The 21,711-nt window shown below is 38.0% G+C and overlaps 2 protein-coding genes across 2 annotated transcripts in view; both read left to right on the top strand.

Annotated features, from left to right (window-relative positions):
* LOC107091240 (coronin-1C) overlaps positions 1 to 7,489 on the top strand; it is a 42,303-nt gene extending 34,814 nt beyond the window's left edge. Inside the window, exons 4-11 of the mRNA XM_015385051.1 lie at positions 1,179 to 1,308; positions 1,433 to 1,614; positions 2,423 to 2,542; positions 2,729 to 2,833; positions 2,920 to 3,065; positions 3,185 to 3,242; positions 3,381 to 3,623; positions 4,914 to 7,489. Of these exons, the coding sequence (XP_015240537.1) occupies positions 1,179 to 1,308; positions 1,433 to 1,614; positions 2,423 to 2,542; positions 2,729 to 2,833; positions 2,920 to 3,065; positions 3,185 to 3,242; positions 3,381 to 3,623; positions 4,914 to 5,033 (1,104 nt within the window). The 3' untranslated portion in view covers positions 5,034 to 7,489. The remainder of the gene's footprint in view (positions 1 to 1,178; positions 1,309 to 1,432; positions 1,615 to 2,422; positions 2,543 to 2,728; positions 2,834 to 2,919; positions 3,066 to 3,184; positions 3,243 to 3,380; positions 3,624 to 4,913) is intronic.
* A 5,575-nt stretch (positions 7,490 to 13,064) lies between these two features.
* Positions 13,065 to 21,711, top strand: tmem119 (transmembrane protein 119). Its single transcript, XM_015385015.1, has 2 exons — positions 13,065 to 13,204; positions 19,539 to 21,711. Exon 2 carries the CDS (start codon positions 19,554 to 19,556, stop codon positions 20,301 to 20,303), a length of 750 nt encoding a protein of 249 aa, XP_015240501.1. The 5' UTR covers positions 13,065 to 13,204; positions 19,539 to 19,553; the 3' UTR covers positions 20,304 to 21,711.

Genomic DNA, 21,711 nt, shown 5'->3' with positions numbered 1-21,711 from the left:
GTCAGCAACCCCTGCTGCGCTCCAGACCGGCTGCTCAAAGCAAAGCCTACGGCCTCCACTGTGGCTCCCTCCGTCCGCTCCGCTCTGAGTCCCTTGGAGATGGTAGAGAGCATGCGCAAAAGTATTAAATTCAAAGCAGCAAAACATACGGATATGATCCAGGGTTTCCGCGGATCATTTAAAATAATTACAATCTATTATTTTTGGGGGATTTTTTCATTCATTTCATCAATTTTTATGGGATTTCGGTGTAACAATCAACATATACTGAATCGAACCGGAAACCGTGACCACGAAACCGTGAATCGAACCGAACCGTGGATTTTGTGAACCGTTCCACCCCTAGTGCCAATTCACACCACATGTCATCTCAAGGCACTTAACCGTTCTCCAGATCATACAATCAAAATGATTCAAAGTTTTCTAAGGATAACCAGTTGATTGCATCGACTCATTGACTCGGATACCATTCCTCACACTAGCCGTGCTTGTAGCCACAGTGGAGAAGAAAAACTCCCTTTTCAACAGAAAGAAACCTCCAGCAGAACCAGGCTCGGTGTGAGTGGCCATCTGCCGAGGCCGACTGGGGTTCAAGGAGACAGAAGCAGGGATACAAACAGCAACTATAAAAGGCGGCCTCATCCAGGAAACACACAGCCAGGCAGACGAGCTCTGAGCCAACTCCAATGTCAGAGGATGAAGAGGGCACATCCAGCTAGTCACAGTCAGAGAAACAGGGCTACACTGGAAAAAACAGGCTGATCTCCAACATCTATAAAAAAAGTTGTTGATGGCAGATGATATGTCTCTCCAGGGTGTTGCCAAAGCCAAACAGGAACAGATGAGGTGAAGCTACTATGAGAAAAGGCAGAGAGAGCATAATGTTAGAGATTAAACTAACAGATTCTGCAGAATGGAGACAGAATGATGAATTAGGGCCCCTATGTCCTCCAGAAATCTAAGCATAAAGCAACATAACTATAGAGATAGCTCAGGATAACCTGTGCCACTCTAACATGTTAGGTTTATGTCTGTGAGGCAGACACCCTGTCTACTTTTAAGGGTAGGCTTAAAACTTTCCTTTTTGATGAAGCTTATAGTTAAAGACATATTTAAATGGTATGATTCCTGGTAGGTGTGTTTCTCTACTTAGTCATACATATGCTTGTCCTGTGTAGGTATGGCAGATTCCTGAGAATGGCCTTGTGTCATCGATGTCTGAACCAGTGGTGGTTCTGGAAGGCCACTCAAAGCGTGTGGGAATCATCACGTGGCATCCAACAGCACGTAACGTCCTTCTTAGTGCCGGTAAGAGCCCTGGCTTTCCCGTAGATCTTTAAAGGTTCAATCACTGTAGAGTTCAAATTGAATAACGATGCTGACGCAATAAATCAACAGTATATGTTGTCTAATGGATTTCGTCTCTCTCCAGGTTGTGACAACCAGATAATCATCTGGAATGTGGGCACAGGAGAGGCTATGATCTCCTTGGAGGACATGCATCCAGATGTCATTTATAATGTTAGCTGGAACCGCAATGGTAGCCTTATCTGTACCTCCTGCAAGGATAAGGCAATCCGTGTCATTGATCCCCGCAAGGAGACCATTGTTGCCGTAAGGCCTTTTCAAATATGTTTTTCCCCAACAGATTTTTGTTTTTGTACACTGAATTAGTTTGAAATGAATTTTAGTTTGGCTGCAATACAATTGGGTGGTTTTTAAAGACTATGATGAAGAATAGATCCTTTTTTTCCTGCACAATTATGTTTAAACAAGATGTCTGATCCTTGCAAACAAGAGGATGTTGAGCAAGAACAAATAAATACATTTTGGGAAGTAAAAACACATGACAAACAAGTCGTAAAAGGACATCGAAACTCAAATTTACTGCACATGCAGCACATTCTCACACTGGTTGTCTTCATTGTACAGTTTGTTCCATTTTAAATGTCACTATTTAGCTGTTAAATCTTTAAATCTATTGTTCAAAAATAAGTCAGAAGTTTCCTTGAGTACAGTCTTTGACTGGTTTAATTTTAAATGCAGCGATTTATAATTCTGACAAAGCTTAGACAAATAACAAAGAGAAAATGTTTCCATTCTATTATCATCTGGCTTTCGAGAAATTCATATAGTGTTGCTTCATTTGCTCTACTGCTTAATCTTCTGTATTACAACTTTTGCATTTCTGTGTCTTTGAGTTGATGCTAAAACAATGGTAAGAAAATAAACATTTTTTATCGAGTTATAGTCAAGAGAGCAAGCAAGCGTCCCTGACATTTAAGTCTGGAAAGAAGGGATTAAAAAAATATAAATGTGTGGAAAAACTTTTCTCTGGAGCTCGCTCTGAACATGTGGCAGATATCAAAGCAAACTCATGAGAGGTGATGAAGATCATGAGCCTCTGATTCATGCTTCACAGGAAAAGGAGAAGGCGCATGAGGGTGCTCGACCCATGAGAGCCATTTTCCTGTCTGATGGCAACATCCTCACCACCGGCTTCAGCCGCATGAGTGAGAGACAGCTGGCTCTCTGGAACACGGTGAGTCGATTCAGATGTGCTGACTTCTCCCCACTAGGTCATTTACTATTACTTTTACTCTCTTTGTTACATACATTGTCACATCTATTGGTCTTAGATGTGACTCAGCACTCAAAAAAACCTATAACATTTTCTGTGAAGCCCTGATTTGATTTTTTTTTTTTTTTCTCTCTTCCATTCCTGCAGCAAAACATGGAGGAGCCAATGACTGTCAATGAGATGGACACGAGCAATGGAGTACTGCTGCCCTTCTATGATCCAGACACCAATGTTGTTTACCTCTGTGGGAAGGTGATTTTTCTTTTCTGCCAAAAAAGCCGGACATTGTTTGAAACTTTTTAGCAGCAGAAATAAACACTCAGCTTTTTTCTCTGCAGGGGGACAGCAGCATTCGTTACTTTGAGATCACAGATGAGGCTCCATACGTTCACTTCCTCAACACCTTTGTCACCAAGGAGCCTCAGAGGGGTATGGGCTACATGCCCAAGAGAGGCCTTGATGTCAATAAGTGTGAAATTGCAAGGTAAGCATTTGACCACTAGGAGGCAGTAAAGTCATATTAATGGACATAATTTAACGTTCTGTTTTTTAATGTAATGCACCACACTATGAGTAAACCAAATGATTTTTGTGTGTTTTTAGGTTCTATAAACTGCATGAAAGAAAGTGTGAGCCTATTGTAATGACTGTACCAAGAAAGGTGAGTCACAACCTAGGTGATGACTGAGAAAACAGTCTTATATATACAATGCAGTCAACCACCCACCCCCCGATTTCTTTTTTGCTGGTCTTGTTAAAGAAAGTGTTTTTTTTAAATATATTTTTCGTTCCTTGTTAGTCGGACCTGTTCCAGGACGACTTGTACCCAGACACAGCAGGACCAGACCCTGCCCTGGAGGCAGAGGAATGGTTCGAGGGGAAGAATGGAGACCCAATCCTCATATCCCTAAAGAACGGCTATGTCCCTGGCAAGAACCGAGAGTTCAAAGTGGTCAAGAAGAACATTCTGGACAGCAAGGTCAACAAGAACGCGGAGAACTCCAGCCCTGCCAACAAGTCTGCTTCTTCAACTCCATCAATTGTAAGTATTGTATAACAACTTTTATCAGCCTCACAATAAATCTGGCTCGCTTCATCCCGGTTAGGGTTATCAGCATTAGGAATGTTTTTGCGTGGGAAATCAAGCTGTTTGTTCTCGCAATCATTTTCCACTGCTGCTGTCTGAGCTCACATTGCTCACCTTACCTCTGCTGTCCAGGGGATTCGTCCCCCTGTTTTGGACACTCTGACCAAAACAACCATGTACCAAGCACAGAAAAAGTGGTTTAGATAGAGGATTTTATAAATGGTGTTTTATTACTCTGTGTAGGATAAATATTCTATAAAGGCCTTACTTGCCATAGTCCCATTCGTGTGTAATGTATATAGTCACTAGTTTGTCAGCTTTGTGCTGCCATGTAAAGATATGTTTCCATACAAACACAACTCGCTCCTTTGTAATTATAAAAGGCTATTTCTTAAGCAGCACATAGAGTATGAGAGAGCACAGAGAGCACCACTCAGACTTTCAGTTCATATATATTATAATAAATAACATATTTATCTGTGATATATAAAGTTTGTCAGTAAATCCCTGACATTATTACACACTGTAGCTTTAAACAATGCGGATCTTTTACTAAGGTTTATCTAATTGCTGCATTTTGCCATCATGTTCAATGCTCTGGTATTGTTCACACCAAAGATCTGCTGATTGTAGCATGTCCACATACACTTGATGAATTAATTTCATTATATTAGGGCATCTTTTTTAAGAATGAGATGCAAATCGGATTCTTGAAGTTGAATTGTCCGCCCTACACTATGATTGTCTACAGAAATTCAGCTGAATAAAAGACAATCTGGACTAGGGTTAAAAGTGAAGCGATACCCTGGCAGTGGGTTCCATGTTATTGAAACCCAAGCCAGTTTAAACTGCTCTAATATACCATTACTGTACTTTAATGTATTATTGTGTATGGTATAACTCTGACCATTACAAATGCAGTATTGGAACTAGACATTTTTCCTCTGCAGCTCTTTCTCTTCTATAAATGTACTTAAGAGCATCTACAGGTCTGGGGCCACCTACTACAAATTAAATGAAAGTCTAACACAGATTACATACAAAACTACTACATCTATCATAGAACTGATGTCATTTACATGATCTAATCCTTAGAAAATAAAATCACATTTTCATAAAAGACTCCTAGGGAAGTTGGAATCGTTTTCAGCCAAAAAAAATAAATAAACTGTCAGTAGGTCTATTATGTCACTGTTTTCAATTAAACAGATGCTAAGTGTCTCACCTGTCTCTCATCCTTCACAGAAATCTGAAGCAAAGATGGAGGAGATCTTGAAAGAAATCAAATCCCTCAAGGACCTGATCAGCAGTCAGGAGAAGCGAATCATCAAACTTGAAGAACAGATGTCCAAAGTTGCCATTTAAGGACCCTTTATCCCCCCCCCCCAGCCCACTCCCCAATACCATTACAATCCAGGACATTCCTTTAGCTGAGGGGTAAGCGGGAACAACAATCGTCTGTTTCTGACAGCGTTTGGTCCTGGCAACCAACAATCCCCAGCAACATTCCAGATGAACTTTTTCTTTACAAAATCCCAACCCTCAGTTAAACACAGGTGGAATAAGAAGGAATTGGTTAATTTAGCAGAAAATATTTTTGTTTTTTGGCATCAAAGAACATTCCTTTTATTCTGTCAGTCTTTTATTTCACCTAGTTATATTAAAAAAAGGTCTTAATTCGTCCAATTTCTGACTGACCAAAACAGTTCCAGTTTTCTCTAATGTCTATACATGTTTAAGTAGGTGCCAGTGTTTCATCTTAGCACGTCACAAAGCAAAAATGTTGCCAAATTTAAATTGTTTACGCCTCCTGAACAGTATTTTTGTTTTGTTTTTCTGTGAGACTGTTTCAAACACAAACAGTGAAGCTTGGTGAAGTAGACTGTTTATATAAAGAGGAGAATTTAATCATTTCACTTCTATAAAAAACTACAGGTAAAGTAACCTCAGTAAAAACCATGACAGACATGTCAGGTGTGTTCAAAGAAAATACATTCCAGTTTTCCCATCAACACTGAACAATCTCTAGACAATCTTCCAAATCACAAAGGTTTTTATTAGTTGAATCTGAACGAATCCATTCCTTCCTTGTGCTTTTTCTTAACTCGGCACAAAAAACTATTTGTGGAGATGCATACCTTTTCCCTTTGATACCTGAACACGCTCTCTGAAATTATTGCAGAAAAGGACATTCCACTGATCTTATTGACTTTTCAAGAAAGGACCAAGAAAAACCCTCCAGCTTCCTCTCTCTGTAATCAGTCTGCTGTAGGGACTCTGATGCTGGCCGCTCAGTTTTTGCATTGTGTGCCTCACATGGGAAGAACAACCTGAGCATTTTTGTTTCCATCATGGTTTTTTCCCCGCAGGAATCTGAGCTTCCAAAGTCAGAGTTTGTTGTAAATGGTCTTGCTAAACCCATGTGTAGTTGGTTCTAGTAATTTTTGTTTTTTTTTTCGTGGAGGGGGGGTGGTATTTTCCTCACTTTTTTGTTTATCCGTAAACCCAAATCTGTGTGTTCAGTACAGATGAAATGCCATCAAATAACACACTGATTTGATTATTTTAGAGCCTCTTATGATAAAGCTGTATATTATGAAAGAAGCTGTTGATGATGGAAGTTATAAGCCTGAGAAGAAGCACATGCCTCGTGTCTTTGAGCTCCTTAGTGTCAGTTTGAATATTTCTGCTTTGTTATCAGTTCAAGCTATAACGATGGTTCAAGACCTGCCTAAGATTAAGGAAAACAGAACCGTTCAGACACCACTTACCTTTTTTTTCTTTTCTTTTTTTATCCCGTTTCTTGTTCCAGCTGTGCTTGTATCCCTCTCAGCACTTCCACTTTTAGATCCTGAGACTTTCTAAATCAGTGTAGTTGTTCCAGATTCCAGAACCATTGGGTTGTCTCACTGGAGTTGTTGTCGTGCTCCAACAGAAGCTCTATCTTTTTTTTCTTTTTTGTTCCCGTGAGGTTTTAGATTTGTTTCCCTGTGGGAAGCTGAGATGAATTAATGGTTCAGTCTGTTGTTTGCCTTCGTTAGTCAACACTGTACAGACCTGAAAGTGCCATAGAGGAACCCTGAAAGTGTGCTGGAGGATGTGTAGCGAATGGAGGGTTTGAAAGGTGCCTGGATTTAAAGCCACTTTTAGGTGCTATACTTTATACTCACACCCTGTTCCTAAAGTGCTGTTTGTCACCAAGCTGGATGACTCCATGAAGTCCTGCCAGTCATTCTGACGCTTACACCAGGCAGCATTATCGCTCTGTCTAATCCAAGCATTGAGCCACTGACATGCTGACATTTTTATTCTTGGTACGGGTATAAAAATCGCTTTTTAAACTGATTTCAAGCCAAGAATTTACCGGCTGTAACATGGCCTTAGAAGTCAGTGGCCATCAAGGTGCACTTTGAGCAGAGTGTTGTGCATTAACAGGATATCTAATGAGGCTGCCACCTTGTAGATTTAATTACATGGTTGGCACAAGAACTTTAGTATCTAACAGCAATTTAAAGGGACACTATAGGTGGAAGTGGCGCTGGAAGATAGGTGTATGTTTGTAATTGGGGATTAGGAAAATGAGTGAAAGCTGTGTAAATATGATCAGGAATCATTTGGGGTTTTATTTGTTTTTTTGTGGATGTGCTGAAGAGGGTGTTTGTATGGGTGATGGGTTTTAAACGTCCCCTCCCCCCCCTTGTTTGTGTCCCTTGTACCTTGCCATACCACCATATCAAAAAAGCAGAACCTCCATTGCATACGAGAATCGAGAAACTAGATCAGACAAGAACCAACCAGGATTAAAGCCTCGGTGAGGTCTGCTCAGCTTCTTTTTGTTCATAATCCTTGCTTCAAATATTGGACATTGATTATAAGAAAATTAATAAAGAATTTTTAAAATGAGCCTTGTCATTGTTTTTGAATCATGTATTTTTGACTGCTGTTTATATTTTAGTGGAATTAGCTCAGTAGGACAAGGCTTACATTTCTTGCTGGACATTTTATTACAGCTATTATCCACCAGGGGGACAATTCATCTACACATGGGCTGATTCAGTATAATTCAAATTGTCGCTCCAAGCTTCTATCCTTTAAGGTTTTACAGGGTCATCAGTAAGAAGACTATCCAGGGTCAAGGAAAGGTGCTGAGGACTGTTGTGCTGAATCCAGACAGTGTTTAGCCTTATGGACGTCATTATGCGACAGACATGTACATGGATGATACATGTCAAAGTAGGACAACAGCCTACTGGAAGAGAGTTATGAAGAACAAAATTTAATTAAATGTAGAGAAAGTCTAAAGCTCTTATATATAAAACCTGAACTGGTTGAAAATGTATAGTTTGCATTTTCCATACAGAGAACATGCAAACTATGCAGAACACAAAATTATACATTTATAGATATATACACATACATTGATTGAAAATATGTATTTGAAAACACTATTTTGCAAGTTCTCCTACTTAGAACTGATGGAGGGCCTGAAATTGTCATCGCAGATGCATGTCCACTTTGACATGATCTAAAAAAAATTATCCAGAAATCACAATGTGTCATTTTAAACTTCGTTATATACACTGCTCAAAAAAATTAAAGGAACACTTTGAAAATACATCAGATCTCAATTGGGCAAAAAATAATGTTTATTTATGCTGATATGGAGTGGGTGATGTGTTAGGAACAAAAGGATGCCACATCATTTGATGGAAATGAAAATTGTCAACCTACAGAGGGCTGAATTTAACGACACCCCAAAAAGTAGTGAAAAAATGATGCGGCAGGCTAGTCCATTTTGCTGAAATTTCATTGCATCTCAAAATGGTATTCAGTCATTTGTATGGCCCCAACGTGCGTGTATGCATGCCTCACAATGTCGTGGCATGCTCCTAATGAGATGACGGATGGGGTCCTGGGGTATATACTCCAGCATAGGATGCCGTTGTCTCGCCTGTATAGGTCGGTGTGTCCCATTGAAATGCCTCCCCAGACCATCATTGACCGTCCACCAAACCAGTCATACTGAATGATGTTACAGTCAGCCTAACGTTTTCCGAGGCTTCTCCAGACCCTTTCACGTCCTTCACATATGCTCAGGGTGACCCTGCTCTCATCTGTGAAAAGCACAGGGCACCAGTTGCGAACTTGCCAATTCCAGTGTTCTGTGGCAAATGCCAGTCAAGCTATACGGTGCCGGGCAGTGAGTGCAGGGCCCACTAGAGGACGTCGGGCCCTCAGGCCAACCTTGTGAAGTCTGTTTCTGATTGTTTGGTCAGAGACATTCACACCAGTGACCTGCTGGAGGTCACTTTGTAGGGCTCTGGCAATGCTCCTCCTGCACCTCCTTGCACAAAGGAGCAGATACCGGTCCTGCTGATGGGTTGTAACCTTCTACGGCCCTGTTCAGCTCTCCTGGAGTAACTGCCTATCCTGGAATCTCCTCCATGCTCTTGAGATTTTGCTGGGAGTCACAGGAAACCTTCTGGCACGTATTGATGTGCCATCCTGGACAAGTTGGACTGCCTGTGCAACCTCTGTAGGGTCCGGGTAGCGCCTCCTGCTAACAGTAGTGACAGTGACCCTAGCCAAATGCAAAACTGGTGAAAAAGAATCAGAAAGGATGAGGAGGTGAAAAAATGTCAGTGGCCTCCACCTGTAAAACCATTACTGTTTTGATGGTCGTCTCGTTGTTGCCCCCCTAGTGCACCTGTTGTTAATTTAATTACCACCAAAGCAGCTAAAACTGATTAACAACCCCCTCTGCTACTCACCTGACCAAATCAATATCCCAGAAGTTTAATTAACTTGATGCTATACTCTGATTACAGTGTTCCTTTAATTTTTGAGTAGTGTATATGGATGCATACATATTTTCTTGCTATGGTTGTGGTCGTGTGAGCTATGGGTAATAATANTGACACATTTCACTGTTTGCAGAAAATACATTTCAGCAAACAGTCAAACAGTTTGCAGAAAACCAGTGAACATTTCAACAAAGAATACATTTGTTTTTCAGTCATTGGCAATTGTTACTCTACAACTTAGATATTCAAGTTATTAACCACAAAGGAGATAAGGTGTGTATGTAATTTGCAGATAATCCTAAAGCAACACGACTGCACTTTTCTGTATCCTCTCCTCATGGGCCTCCTCTTCTTTATCCCCTAGTTATTGGGGGTTTGCATAAAAGCTTGCATTACCTCCCCCATTTGTTGTTAATGGAGGTTTGATTTGCCATCAGTATATATTTGTATATAAGCTATTAAATTATTCAATTCTATTAATTTGGGGGTATTTTACATATGAATTTGCAAACTTTTTTCTCCATAGGCTTATTTGCAGTTTACTTTCAAATTGTATTCTAATGAATCCTCTGTCATTGCCATGTTTCAGACACTCAACATATTCTATTGTTTCCTCTTCCCAGCAGTTATCTAATTCCTTGTAATACTCTTTTGTAAATAGAAAGTTCAGAATTAGGTCCTGTAATTCCAAATCTGGGTATTTCTTTTTCATCCTTTCTGTTCCTTCCAGTTCTCATTTCTCCTGCTATATTTTTAATACTATAAAATGTTCCTCCTTTCCTTCCTTCATTTCACTTTTACTGACATGTTTTCTTGAGTTTTCAATTGATGATACTCCTTCCCTCTGATTTATTTATACTAAGGTACTTTAAAGGACTGACCTGAGACCATAACAAGTCGATGGTCAGTGGAGGGGCATTCAGGTATCAGGATGTTCTGGTTAACCTTACTATTTAGTTTGCTATACATTTTGATGGAAGCAAAAAAATGTATTGTAAGTCTTTCTGGTAGGTTGAAAACTTAATTTATCTTTTTGAGGCATATGTATGAGAGTGTGGTTAAAAAAAAAAAAAACAACATTGATCATCACCCTGAACATCGCATCATCTTTTGGAAACGAATAGAGCAGAATCATGATTTTGGTTTTCTTCAGCAGAGACGGGCAGGCTGGATGGAGAGAACTACAAAGGCTCTGGTCGGGTGGCCTATGCAGGACATGTGGGCCCTGTCCCCGGGGGGCAGCTTTTGTTGGGGGTTGTCTGGTCGGGGTGGGGGGCCAGGCCCAACGCAGGAACTAGATGGGTTAGAGTGGTGGTGACACCGCTCCCCTGCCCCCATCCAGATTTGAGGTTCACTTATTGGGTCATCCTAGCCTAGTAAACTAGCCCCACCCGCCAGTGGCCTAAATCATTTTTGCCTGCAAATTGGTCTAGCCTTGATCAATGCCCCAGGCTCTAGAACTGGCAGGCCAATCACAACGCAGAGATGTATTTTGAATTTTTGGACGCAAAGCGGGCAGGGTTTTGAGGGCGTGACGACAAAGCTGTGCGACGCTGGAGAAAGCACAACAAGGAAGATGGCAACAACTATTGAACAGTAGCATGCACTGTGGCAGCAGCAGCTTTCAATAGAGTGCTCCATTGAAATTTAAAAGTTATCTTTTCTGTTGCTGTTGTTTAATAAAAGTGGATTTTATGATCATTTGAGGTGAGAATATTATACTTCAATCAACTATATGGTCCATATCGACCAATTCAATGCGTAATTATAAAAATTATTTCCGAAGTTGAGAGGACCGAGATTGGGGTCCGTCTGGGTGTCTGAGGCTTTGAGTCCACCGGCGCTGGCCTTAGTGCTCTGGGAGGGGGCGCCTCTTCGGCTCTCCACAACCACTATTGAGCATTTTTTCTTTGGAAACTTAACATGCACAAGTGCTCTCTCACAAACAACTGCAGGTGCTTGGTTCCAGGTACTTAGAGATTCACTTCCATACAGCAAGCCCATATTCTTATCTTCAGCTACCACAGTATACATGTCAGATTAAATAGTACTACTTATACTTCAGCGATAGTACCAAGGTGTTAATTTATTGTATCTCTTATACTATATCCGTTGGTTTTGCTGTTCTTTTTACATCTCTTTGCAGGCGATGAATCAGACAGAAGATCTTTTTTTCTTATCTCCCTTTTAGCTCCTCTTTCTTTAATCTTCTCCTTTTTTCTGTTATTCCTTTCCTGTTCTACTTACATTGCAGTGTCCAAATAATCTGTAATACTCCCTGCATGATTTATAATAAAGCTATTTATACACATAAATCAAACAGAAGACTATGGCAATAGCACTACTGCTACACTTTTGAAAGAAAAAGCTGTTCGGTTCTTTTTTGGCATCAAGACAATTATTCCTATTGCCACATTGCCAGACAGGACACTATAAAAAAAAAAAAAAAAAAAGAAAGCAAGAAAGATGGTTTCCTACGTAGAATTGACCTAAAGTAGCTACTTCCAACATCTTGACACCTTTTGTTAAAGATGTATTGTTTAAAATTATCAATGGTTTGCTATGTGACCAAAAATTCTAATAAAATATCATTTAATACACTCTGAGAGAGTGAAATGATGAGTGTCTTTTTATTTAAGCTATACATTTTGTCCGACCAAGGCTCTTCAGTTTAGGCACGTTAGCTATGTTGGACCTTATGTCATATTTGTTCATTAGATAAATCAAAAGGCCTGTATATCTGCACACTACAGTGGCACCGTCTATAGAAAGATGTGCGGAGCAAAAATATCTAAAGATTTTGATTTTATAATAAAGTAAGATTCTTTTTACAGCTGATCCTTTTTGTATTTGATGTACTTTAAACAGTTGAGCAGCTTCTATTTTTTTCGATGTCTTGTTTAATATTTAAAATTCTGGTATCCCTAAGCTCTGTTTATGGTTAATGGTTTAAACCTAAAGATGTTTTAAGGTAAATTAGTGCTCATCATCTTGACCCTTAAATTTATGAAAACCTGAAATAATGAGAAAAAGAAACATGAATTGTTTTAAAAGAAATAAAAAATCCACCCTCAGAGATAAGGACACCAAAAAATGTATATGTTCACTCAGTTGTGTGTGTTTTTGGGAGGAAACTGGTGTCCCCCCCCCATGTGCCGTCTTTCAGAGATGGGCTGTAATCGCCACAGTCTTAATTAGAAAGGACTTGGTGGGAGGCAGGTAGTGTTTGGTCAGACTCACCCCAACAAACCCAGAAATAACTATTCCCGCTAAAACATGAGATCTGCGCACCTTTTGTTATATTACTACATTAACTTTGGGTTGCAAAAAGCCTTTATAATATGCAGAAATAAACTCCTAATTTAAAATATTTCCATTTAAGATGATTATTTGTCCAGCTAATATAAACAATAACCACATTTAATAGAGACATCTTTTTTTTTTTTTTTAAAAGTCAAAGATCCAAAATGGCTCCTGTATAAAGTTAAATAGAGGCTGAGGATGGAAAGCTGAGAAGGAGGGAGGAGACCCTGAGGATAGAAGGCTGGGCATCAATTAGATCCGAGGAAACATTTTAGAGCTGAGCAAAAAATCTAAGTTTAACTTTGCAGGGAGGAGTAAATTATCCTCACTCTCTCCTTCTAGTTGCTCTGTCTCTTCTTTTTTTCTCTTTAGTCTCAGTCCTGCTCTGCATCTGCTTGCCCATCAGACAGCTCAAGGAACAGACCTTCTGTAAGTATGAATTTAACATTTATTCATTTTTCCTTTAACAGACAGTTCTTTTTTGATCTGATATTTGCCTTTTCTTGCTTTTTTGGGTCAAAATAAAACTAATAACTCATGAAATTTCAGGAAAAATGTTATAAAACATTAATTATTTTAGTGTTAAAAGCCTGTCATCTGCATGGTGTTATAGAAAGAGAAAAATAGCAATAAAATAGCTTTTTATCTATTTTTTTTAATATGATTTATACATTTTCTGTTCACAAATTTGTTTTCTAAAAATATTTAATCGATCAACATCTGTCCTTATGAGACACTCAGTCTCAGCATTGGTGACGTTATGACAGTATTTTTAAAGAATGTTTTAAACACTCCTTAGGTTTTTTTTAATTGAGGCGTTTTTGTAACCTTTGCTTTTTGACTTACTGATTTTAAAAACATTTTTATAACAATTATGAATTATAAAACATTTAGAACTGCTTGTTAAAACCATCTGATAGAAACAATGTCCTTCACCTATACTGTGGATTTTCTAAATATTCCACAGAGCTTAAAAGACGTTGCACCTGTCTTTATATTTAATAAAAGAATAAAATAACAAAAGTTCCCTATTAATAGAAGCAATGGTTTAAAACTTTAAGAAAATAAATCAGCAGAGTTTGGCATGTAACAATATAGAAATGTTGTTTCCCAATGTATTATATGAACAGAAAGAAAGAAAAGGAAATCTACTTTATTTTGTCACAAAGAATCAAAAGGTGGACATAATATTGTTAGAAAGGTTTTTTGTCTCATCTGTTATAAGTAATCTTTGTGGTGATTAAATATTATTTGGATGATAATAATCTTATCACAAAGTAAGCATTTCTTTAAGAAGGGTAGAGCATATAGGGCCTGGACAGATTTTAATCTAGTAAAAAATCTAAACTGAAAAAGCTGATGTTTTCACTCTGTTTTACTATAGAGGACGGATCTGTCAGCTGTTTGATGGAAATATATTTGAGCTTGAAACAACATTGTTTTTCATCTGTGAAATCCATTACATTAACAATTGAACATATCAGAAAAAGCCAAGATGTACGACAAAATTTTTCATTTTTCTTTTCAACCTGATATAAAATTAGTTTACACATGTAGCTTTGATGCATTTAGTAAAATGTTATTTTGAATAGCGGCTGAACATGTGTTTTCTATAACACAACTGGCTGAACATCTGTCTCCCTTTTTTTTGCCCAGTGTAATGTAAAAGTGTTGAAACAGAAATACCTAGAGAGATCTTAGAAAAATAACTCAGTAAGATGTGTTTTATAAAAGCAGCTCTTTGAATCGTTGGTCATTTCAGTATTGCAGAACATTTTAAGTTCCCACCTTGAAATTTTCAATAAACCTTGTATAACACATGGAAAAAAAACTAAAGTCAACCACAGGACTCTGCAGAAAAGACCTTGCAAAACTGATTGTTCTGATCATGTGTGGCTGTAAAGTAGCTCCTGTCTTGTGTTTTTCATATTTGTTCAATCTTTTCAACCATAATTGAGTGTGTCCCCCATGTTGTCATAAAAATATATATTATTTTTGTTGTTTTTTATTATTTTATTCTGTAGCTAAGTTTGTTATCATTTAGTAAAGCAGCTCACATAGCTCACATGTATTTTTGAATAAATCTTCAGCATTAGCTTTGATTTTTTTAACCATATTACTGTAATGCGTTTAAAGGGGCTGAGCAACAGGAACAGGTTTGCATGTCTTTGAGAAAGGACGGCCTATAAGCTCAACAAGTTTCGCTTTAAAATTTGGGACAATTATCTGCAGACTTTAAACGAATTTTTTTTTTTTTTGCCAACATAATTTGTAACAACATCCTGGATGCATTGATTGATGAAATCATTTTTGGCTCATTTGACATTTAATGGAAATTTCAATAATTATCCATGAGCAGTTGTGAAAAGCTGACTGTAGTTCCTAAAAGCAGATAGAAGAGCATTGTTAACAGCAAAATAAGGAAAGAGGGCAAATGAAGGAAAAAGACAACTGAGGTATTTAACACCCCTTCACCCTAAAATCAACTCACCACTAGGGATTTAAAAGTCAAAATAAAGTTAAGATAATTACATTTTTAATGTTAAATGCATACTTTTAATCAGGAGTAATTAAGTTATACTGTTTCCCTCTGTGGTAGTGTAGCATTCTGATTGCATCAGGAAGGGGAATAAGGAATATTTAATGAAAATATGTCATTAAAATGAAATATGTTGCACCATAAACCTTCTCAGTTTATAAGCTATTCACAGTTGATTGTTATTATAACAACCATCAATTTTAAGGAAATATTTTCACCATGATTTTAATTATTTTTACACCTTTTAACTGTATTATTTGACCATACATGTAGACTGTGTTCATGCTGACGTGTTTGCTTATTTTTTTATACGAGCCACCCTTTTTATCCTTCAAGGAGACACATCTAATACCTTATGCAACATAACTGTGATTCTAAATATTTGTTTGGTCCAGATACCAAAATTTACATAAAATATAATGTGTTTATATTCCAATAAAATCTAACCTACTATATGTGATTATACAGGATTCTTTCAGGAGTATTTTTTGTGTTTTTCAGGCACATGTGTATCTGTAATAAGGTTACCGAACGAATTGCATTTTGTGATGGTTTATTACCTGTTTTTCTTCAACGCATAACTAACTTTCTAAAAAATATTTGACCCTAAATCTTTCTCAAATCCTAGTAAGACCCTGGTATTTAGGTTTTCTCAACAAAGTATTCACAACTTTTTGTTTTTCACAATTTTTCACCTCACAGCAACAAGCATTGGAATTTGATGTGATTAACAAACACAAAGCAAAAAGAAAAATTCCCAAAGTTTTTATTTGTTTATTGTTTTCATCAAATACTAATAGAAAAGTGTGGCATGCATTTGTCTGCCCCCTCTGTTCCTATACTATAGAAGCTCCTTTCTCTGCAATTATCAGTGAACATCTTTGGGATTTGTCACAACCAGTTTTGAGCGTTGAACTTTTGCATATTTCTCTTTGCAAATAGCTCATGCTCAGTCACATCAGCCATAGAGAGCCTCTGGACAGCATTTCAAATGTCCTGTTCATTTAACACACAATAACTGACTGGACTGTTCCAACACCTCAACATGAAGCTGCCACAGTGTTTCATGGTAGACTGCTCTGTTCTAGCTGATTGCTTGTGTCTGTGATCAGTTCCAGTTTCTCATGTAGGCTAAAAAGTAAAATACTGATTTCATTTTATCCACAGCCCCTTCTCTACTGTGTTCCCAAAGTAGGTTGAAGCAAACTTTTTATCTTTTCTAAATGGCTGCTTTCTCCCAACTCATCCTTAAAGGCCATATTTATGTAGCACACAAGTTGTTGACCGCTGGTTTAATTACACAAAGATGAACTCTATCTACTGGTTTCTGTATTAGGACTCTGTTGCATTGCGTCATATTTAGGTTTAGGTAAAAGGGGTTGAATAAAAATATTAAGTTGTAATGTGACAATGGAAACACATTGAAACAAAAGCTGAGAAACTGGAGCATTGCTCTAAAGAGCAACAGTGCCAGATTTGACTTCCACATGTTCGACTCTTACATAGTGACTTAGTGGCAATCTCAGCCGCACAGAGATATTTTAGAAATGTAATTTTAGCAGTAATTACTGGATGTGAGGGGAAGAGCGGCCCTGTATAGCTGTGCATTCAAGGATGAATACCCAGCCCACAATGTGATCCAGCAGGAATATACACTGCATGTTTGACCACACAAGAAGTGGAGGGTCCACACTCTGTAGGAACAGTCAAAGCTGCAGCAGCTTCACTGCAGCATGATGCTGATTAGAGGCTTGTTTTATAGCTTTGCACCTTCTAGTTATACTCTGTATTAAGAGTAAATCAGAGCTTATATAATAGCAGACTCATTAGCTGGAGTCTTTTTTTGCGGGGAAGAGATGTTTCAGTGAAAACTGAGAAGAAACATTTGGCCGGAGAGTTTATTCAGTCAGTTGATATGTTCACAGTTGCAGGCTTTCCTGGAAACAAAAATATCTTCCTCAGGTCTGAGCTCCTCTGGGTGGGTGTACACCAGCTGGTGACCAGAGTAAATATAGAGACCATAGCCACAGGTCTCCCACGCCTCTGTGCTCCCACTGGAATATGGCTCCCTCCTGACTTTGGTGTGGTGGATGGGTGGCCTCCCTCTACTTTACAAATTATAAGGCCAAACTCCCTGTCTCCACCCCAGATAAGTAATGGCTACTCTACGCTGAAATAGAACTGGTGCAAAGCAGGGAGAGGCAGAAAACACAGACAAACCAGGACTGAGATGAGGGTAGAGTTTTCCCAACCAGTACTTTGGATGCTTTGCAAACAGCTGCATTCGAACACAAAGAAATATCTCATCAAAACATCTCAAACAAGAAAAACTATTTGCAGGTGTGTTGATCGGAAAACAGCAGCTAAAAGCTGTTTAGTCCAGGAACCAATGCTTCATATTTACTTTAGTTAATATCTTACACAATTTTTTTGTCTATATTTTCTCTCTTTATTTTTTACTTCAAAATCATTTCATGTTGTTTATTAAAGATTACACCATCTTTTTTTTAAATAGTTTTTCTGTCGACATTTCCTTTGTCTATTTTTCTGAAAAAGTACAGATTACTTCTATCAAGCTAAATCCTTGTGCAATGTAGGGGAGGTAAAGGACAGTTCTGTTTATAAACTGCAGTCATAAAGCAGTCAATCATAAAGACGCGGGTCATTTTCTGGTTTTGAGTTACTTTAATGGATAATACTTCAGTTAATACAGTTTAACTGATGTAAAAACAAATGTTCTAGCACAAATAAGTTATTGTTTATTCAGTTTAGTTGAGTTAAATCAGATTAGATTTATTTATAAAATATCGATTTCCCAACCTTTCTTAAAATATACTTAGCTAGTTGTTACATAGAATCCATTTTTGTTCAATACAATTCTATTCAGTTTATTTATATAGTGCCAATTCGCAACGCGTCATCTAAAGTCACTTTACAGAGAAAATTCAACCAGATCATACACTCAGATTGGTTCAAAGTTTTCTATCTAAGGAAAACCAGCTGATTCCATCGACTCATTGACTTGAAAGCAATCCCTCACACCAAGCATGCTTGTATCGACAGTGGAAAGGAAAACTCCCTTTTAACGGCCCAATACAGTCACCAGTATAGTCAGATAACTACACCTTAATTACAATTCCCTCCAAACTATAATGCAACACAGTATAATTCAGGTGATCTTTCAAATTATTTGGATTTATATTGTCTATGTATGTAAGCCCAGCTAACTGCATTGATTGGTTGACTCAGTAGCAATCATTCATCCAGAGCAAGCAAGTTTGACAGTGTAGAGGAACAATCAAATTTTTTTTTTATATAGAAAAGAACTCAAAACCAGACCTAGCATGAAGAACAATCGTCTATTATATGGCTATTTTAGGAGAAATAACTTTGATCCAGAGTACATCCTATTGTGAAAAGAAGCAAATAGATTCAGAAAAAGGGACCAGATGCACTAATGCATAAAAGAGTGTGCAGCTTTATCAATAAGTGTGGCTAACAAAAAGAAAAAAAAAATACTTTGAATAAATGAAACTGTAAGTAAGGATTTTGCCCATTATTCTTTCATCCATTCAAATTTCTTTAAAGTTTGGCTCAGGTGACACCAAACTTTAAACCCTTTCCCACCTCTAACTAATGATGCAAAGTAGCATAAACACCCTGAAGGTTCCCACCTCCTGGTTTCTCTGTGAAATGCTGGGATCAGCTCCAAGCAGACCTCCATAGTTATTCCCTTGGGTAATCTAAACTTGCGCTCTAGAAAAACATACTCTCTTTAATTATTAGTTCTATTTGCTATATCCTTTAGCAGGGCCAGAGCTGCTGAACTTATATCACTGTGCATGCATGGGATTAGTTTAAAATGAAGGTGCATTTTAATAACCATTGTTTTCTCCTCTTTCTTTTTAGATAGTTATTTCTATTTCGTTTTTCCTATGTTTCATTTTAGATATCTATAATGAGTAATATAGTTTTTGTTAGGTTCATTTAGATTGTTCATGCTTTTTTTGTTCTCTTTATTAAACTTTTTTATGTTTCAAAATTATAATGAATTTATCCATTCAGTAGAAATGTATTGTTTACTCACCTGTATACAAATTTATGCTAACAACTAATATTTTTGTCTAAAGAGCTTCCTCAATTAAGTCAATTAACTGATTTTACAGGGATTCCCTACTGTTGTATGTTTTTTTGTTTAAATACCTGCTCTTGCTGTTGTTTTAGGACCAGCGGTCCATCATGAAGTTCCTCTCTGCTTTTCCTGTTTCCTGTGTGACTGTCCTCTGGCTTTGCTCCAGTCAGTGTCTCTGCAGTCCTTTGTTCTACAACTTATCTATGGACGGCAGTGGCGATGAAGCAGAGCCAGAGCTCATTTTCCCAACCTCCTTCTCCACCAGAGCGCCCATTCATGTCACTGCAGCCACTCAGTCTCCCAGCTTCAGCAACACCATCACCACCACCATGATCCGCCTAAAAGACTTTGTTCTGAGCCGAGTGGTGGATTTCCTGCAGGAGAACCTTCTCATCATCATTGTTGTCACCTCTCTTCTTATTGTTTTGGTTTTCATCATTTGCTGTGCGTACGCCATGAGCCATAAGCGCAAGCTGGAAGCTTACAAGCCCCTTTCTAACCCTCCCAGGAAGCATACTGCTGGCAAAACTGGAGCTCGCAAGAACTCTAGTGAGCCCCAGGAGAAAACTTATCCTGTGGACCACGTCAAGAGGGTCCACATTCAGGGTCCAGCCTCCCCCAAACACCTGCGTGTGCCCTCCAAGGCTCTGGTGGGAGAGAAGGGGAGGGACGTCAGGTCGTCGCCTCGACAAGAGGTCAGGAAGGTCAGAGACACAGAGGAAGTGGAAAAAAGGAGAGAGGAAGTGAAGTTTAAAGAGCCGGTGAAGCAAAGGGAGGAGGTTCAGCAGAGCTTCAGTCCCAGCACCAGCTCCAGTCACCCAGTTTGCACCTGTCATCTGAAAAAAGCCAACCACTAACACCCGAGCAAGGCTGCACATCCACACAGGCAAAGCAAGTCATAATGTCACTCAGAAGGATAAACATTTATGGGTTCTATAAAAATCTATAGAAAAATAAAATCTAATTAACATCCAACATAAGAAAGACCCAAAGAGCAGAAGACAGGGAGCAGCTCTTTACATTCTTACTGACCAAGTCTGTAATTTATCCATAGCATCTCAGAGGGCTTAATTATGAAGATTAGAGAAAAAACAGAACTTGAGTACACATTTAGGGGAGCAAAAGGCAAGGCTGTGAAATTAGTAATCAGTGAAAATAGTGGGGGCACCCCAATGATAGGGAAGTGGATGCAAAAGGCAAGTCTATTTATATAGTACATTTCAGAAGCAAGACAATGTAATGTGCTAAACATAATAGGATTATGTAGTGCAAAAGGATTGGATGGTTATATGCATAATGTGCATTAATGCATGAAAACAACGGCCCCTACAGTTATTGGTATCCCTAATTAATATGTTTGCAAAAACATTATCCTTGGTGAAAAGACTAACTCGGACCTTAATCCAGCAAGATGTGTAACTTTTCTAATTGTTTTACTTTTTTTTTCTCAGAGTGTAGCTGCTTTCTTCAGCCATCTCCTGCCTTTTTAATGGCTTATACTCTTGTCTTTTCCTATTTTGAAGAATGGCAAAGAAAATTGATCTCCGATTACTCATTTAAAATGCATGCAAACTATCAAAATAAAAAAATAAAAAAGTAAAATAGAAATAATAGAAATATATATTTTCTGATTATATGAATATCATGGCCTCTTTAATCCTGTAAGTAATTCTTACCATAGAATAAATTTTATCAAACTAAAAAAATGTTTATGTGAGACGCTGCTATTGTAGCCTATCATGAGCTAGATTTGTTTAAGGCTTTGTGAACAATGTCACTAGAGTTGCCAGTAAATATGAAGAGTGCTGCAAATACAGTAGGGGAGATTGCTGTTTCCCATAATTCTGCTTTATAAAACCACATGACAGTTTGTTCTCTATCATGTTTAAGTCATATATGTGTCATTTGTTTTGATAGAACTCTGTGATTTAAAAAAATTATTATAGCCAAGCAGATGTTTATCATTCACAGAGGTTCCAAAATTTGAGGTATTGCCTCTGTGCGTTCTTCAGAACATTATAGCTGGATAAGGCATTAAGAAATAACTGTTTGGTTTTGGAAATAAACACAAATTTCCAAGAAAACTTGACTTGATAATAGGTTATAGGTATATTATTCTTTTTTATTTGCTTTCAACTTTACTTATATTTTAGCCTTATTATATGATATATATTGATATATTGTATGATGTTAATGTGTTTTTTTTCAATCCCAAATTCAGGAAACCAAATACAATAGGTACAATTTTTATGTTTTTATTTTATT

Source organism: Cyprinodon variegatus, unplaced genomic scaffold (genome assembly GCF_000732505.1).
Source record: "Cyprinodon variegatus isolate N-32 unplaced genomic scaffold, C_variegatus-1.0 Scaffold330, whole genome shotgun sequence".
NCBI lineage: Eukaryota > Metazoa > Chordata > Actinopteri > Cyprinodontiformes > Cyprinodontidae > Cyprinodon > Cyprinodon variegatus.
The sequence above is the reverse complement of the archived record's forward strand: the minus strand, read 5'-3'. Positions and strand labels throughout refer to the sequence as shown.

Coding starts and splice junctions, on each gene's coding strand:
- tmem119 (XM_015385015.1), top strand. CDS start 19,554: ATGAAGTTCCTCTCTGCTTTTCCTGTTTCCTGTGTGACTGTCCTCTGG.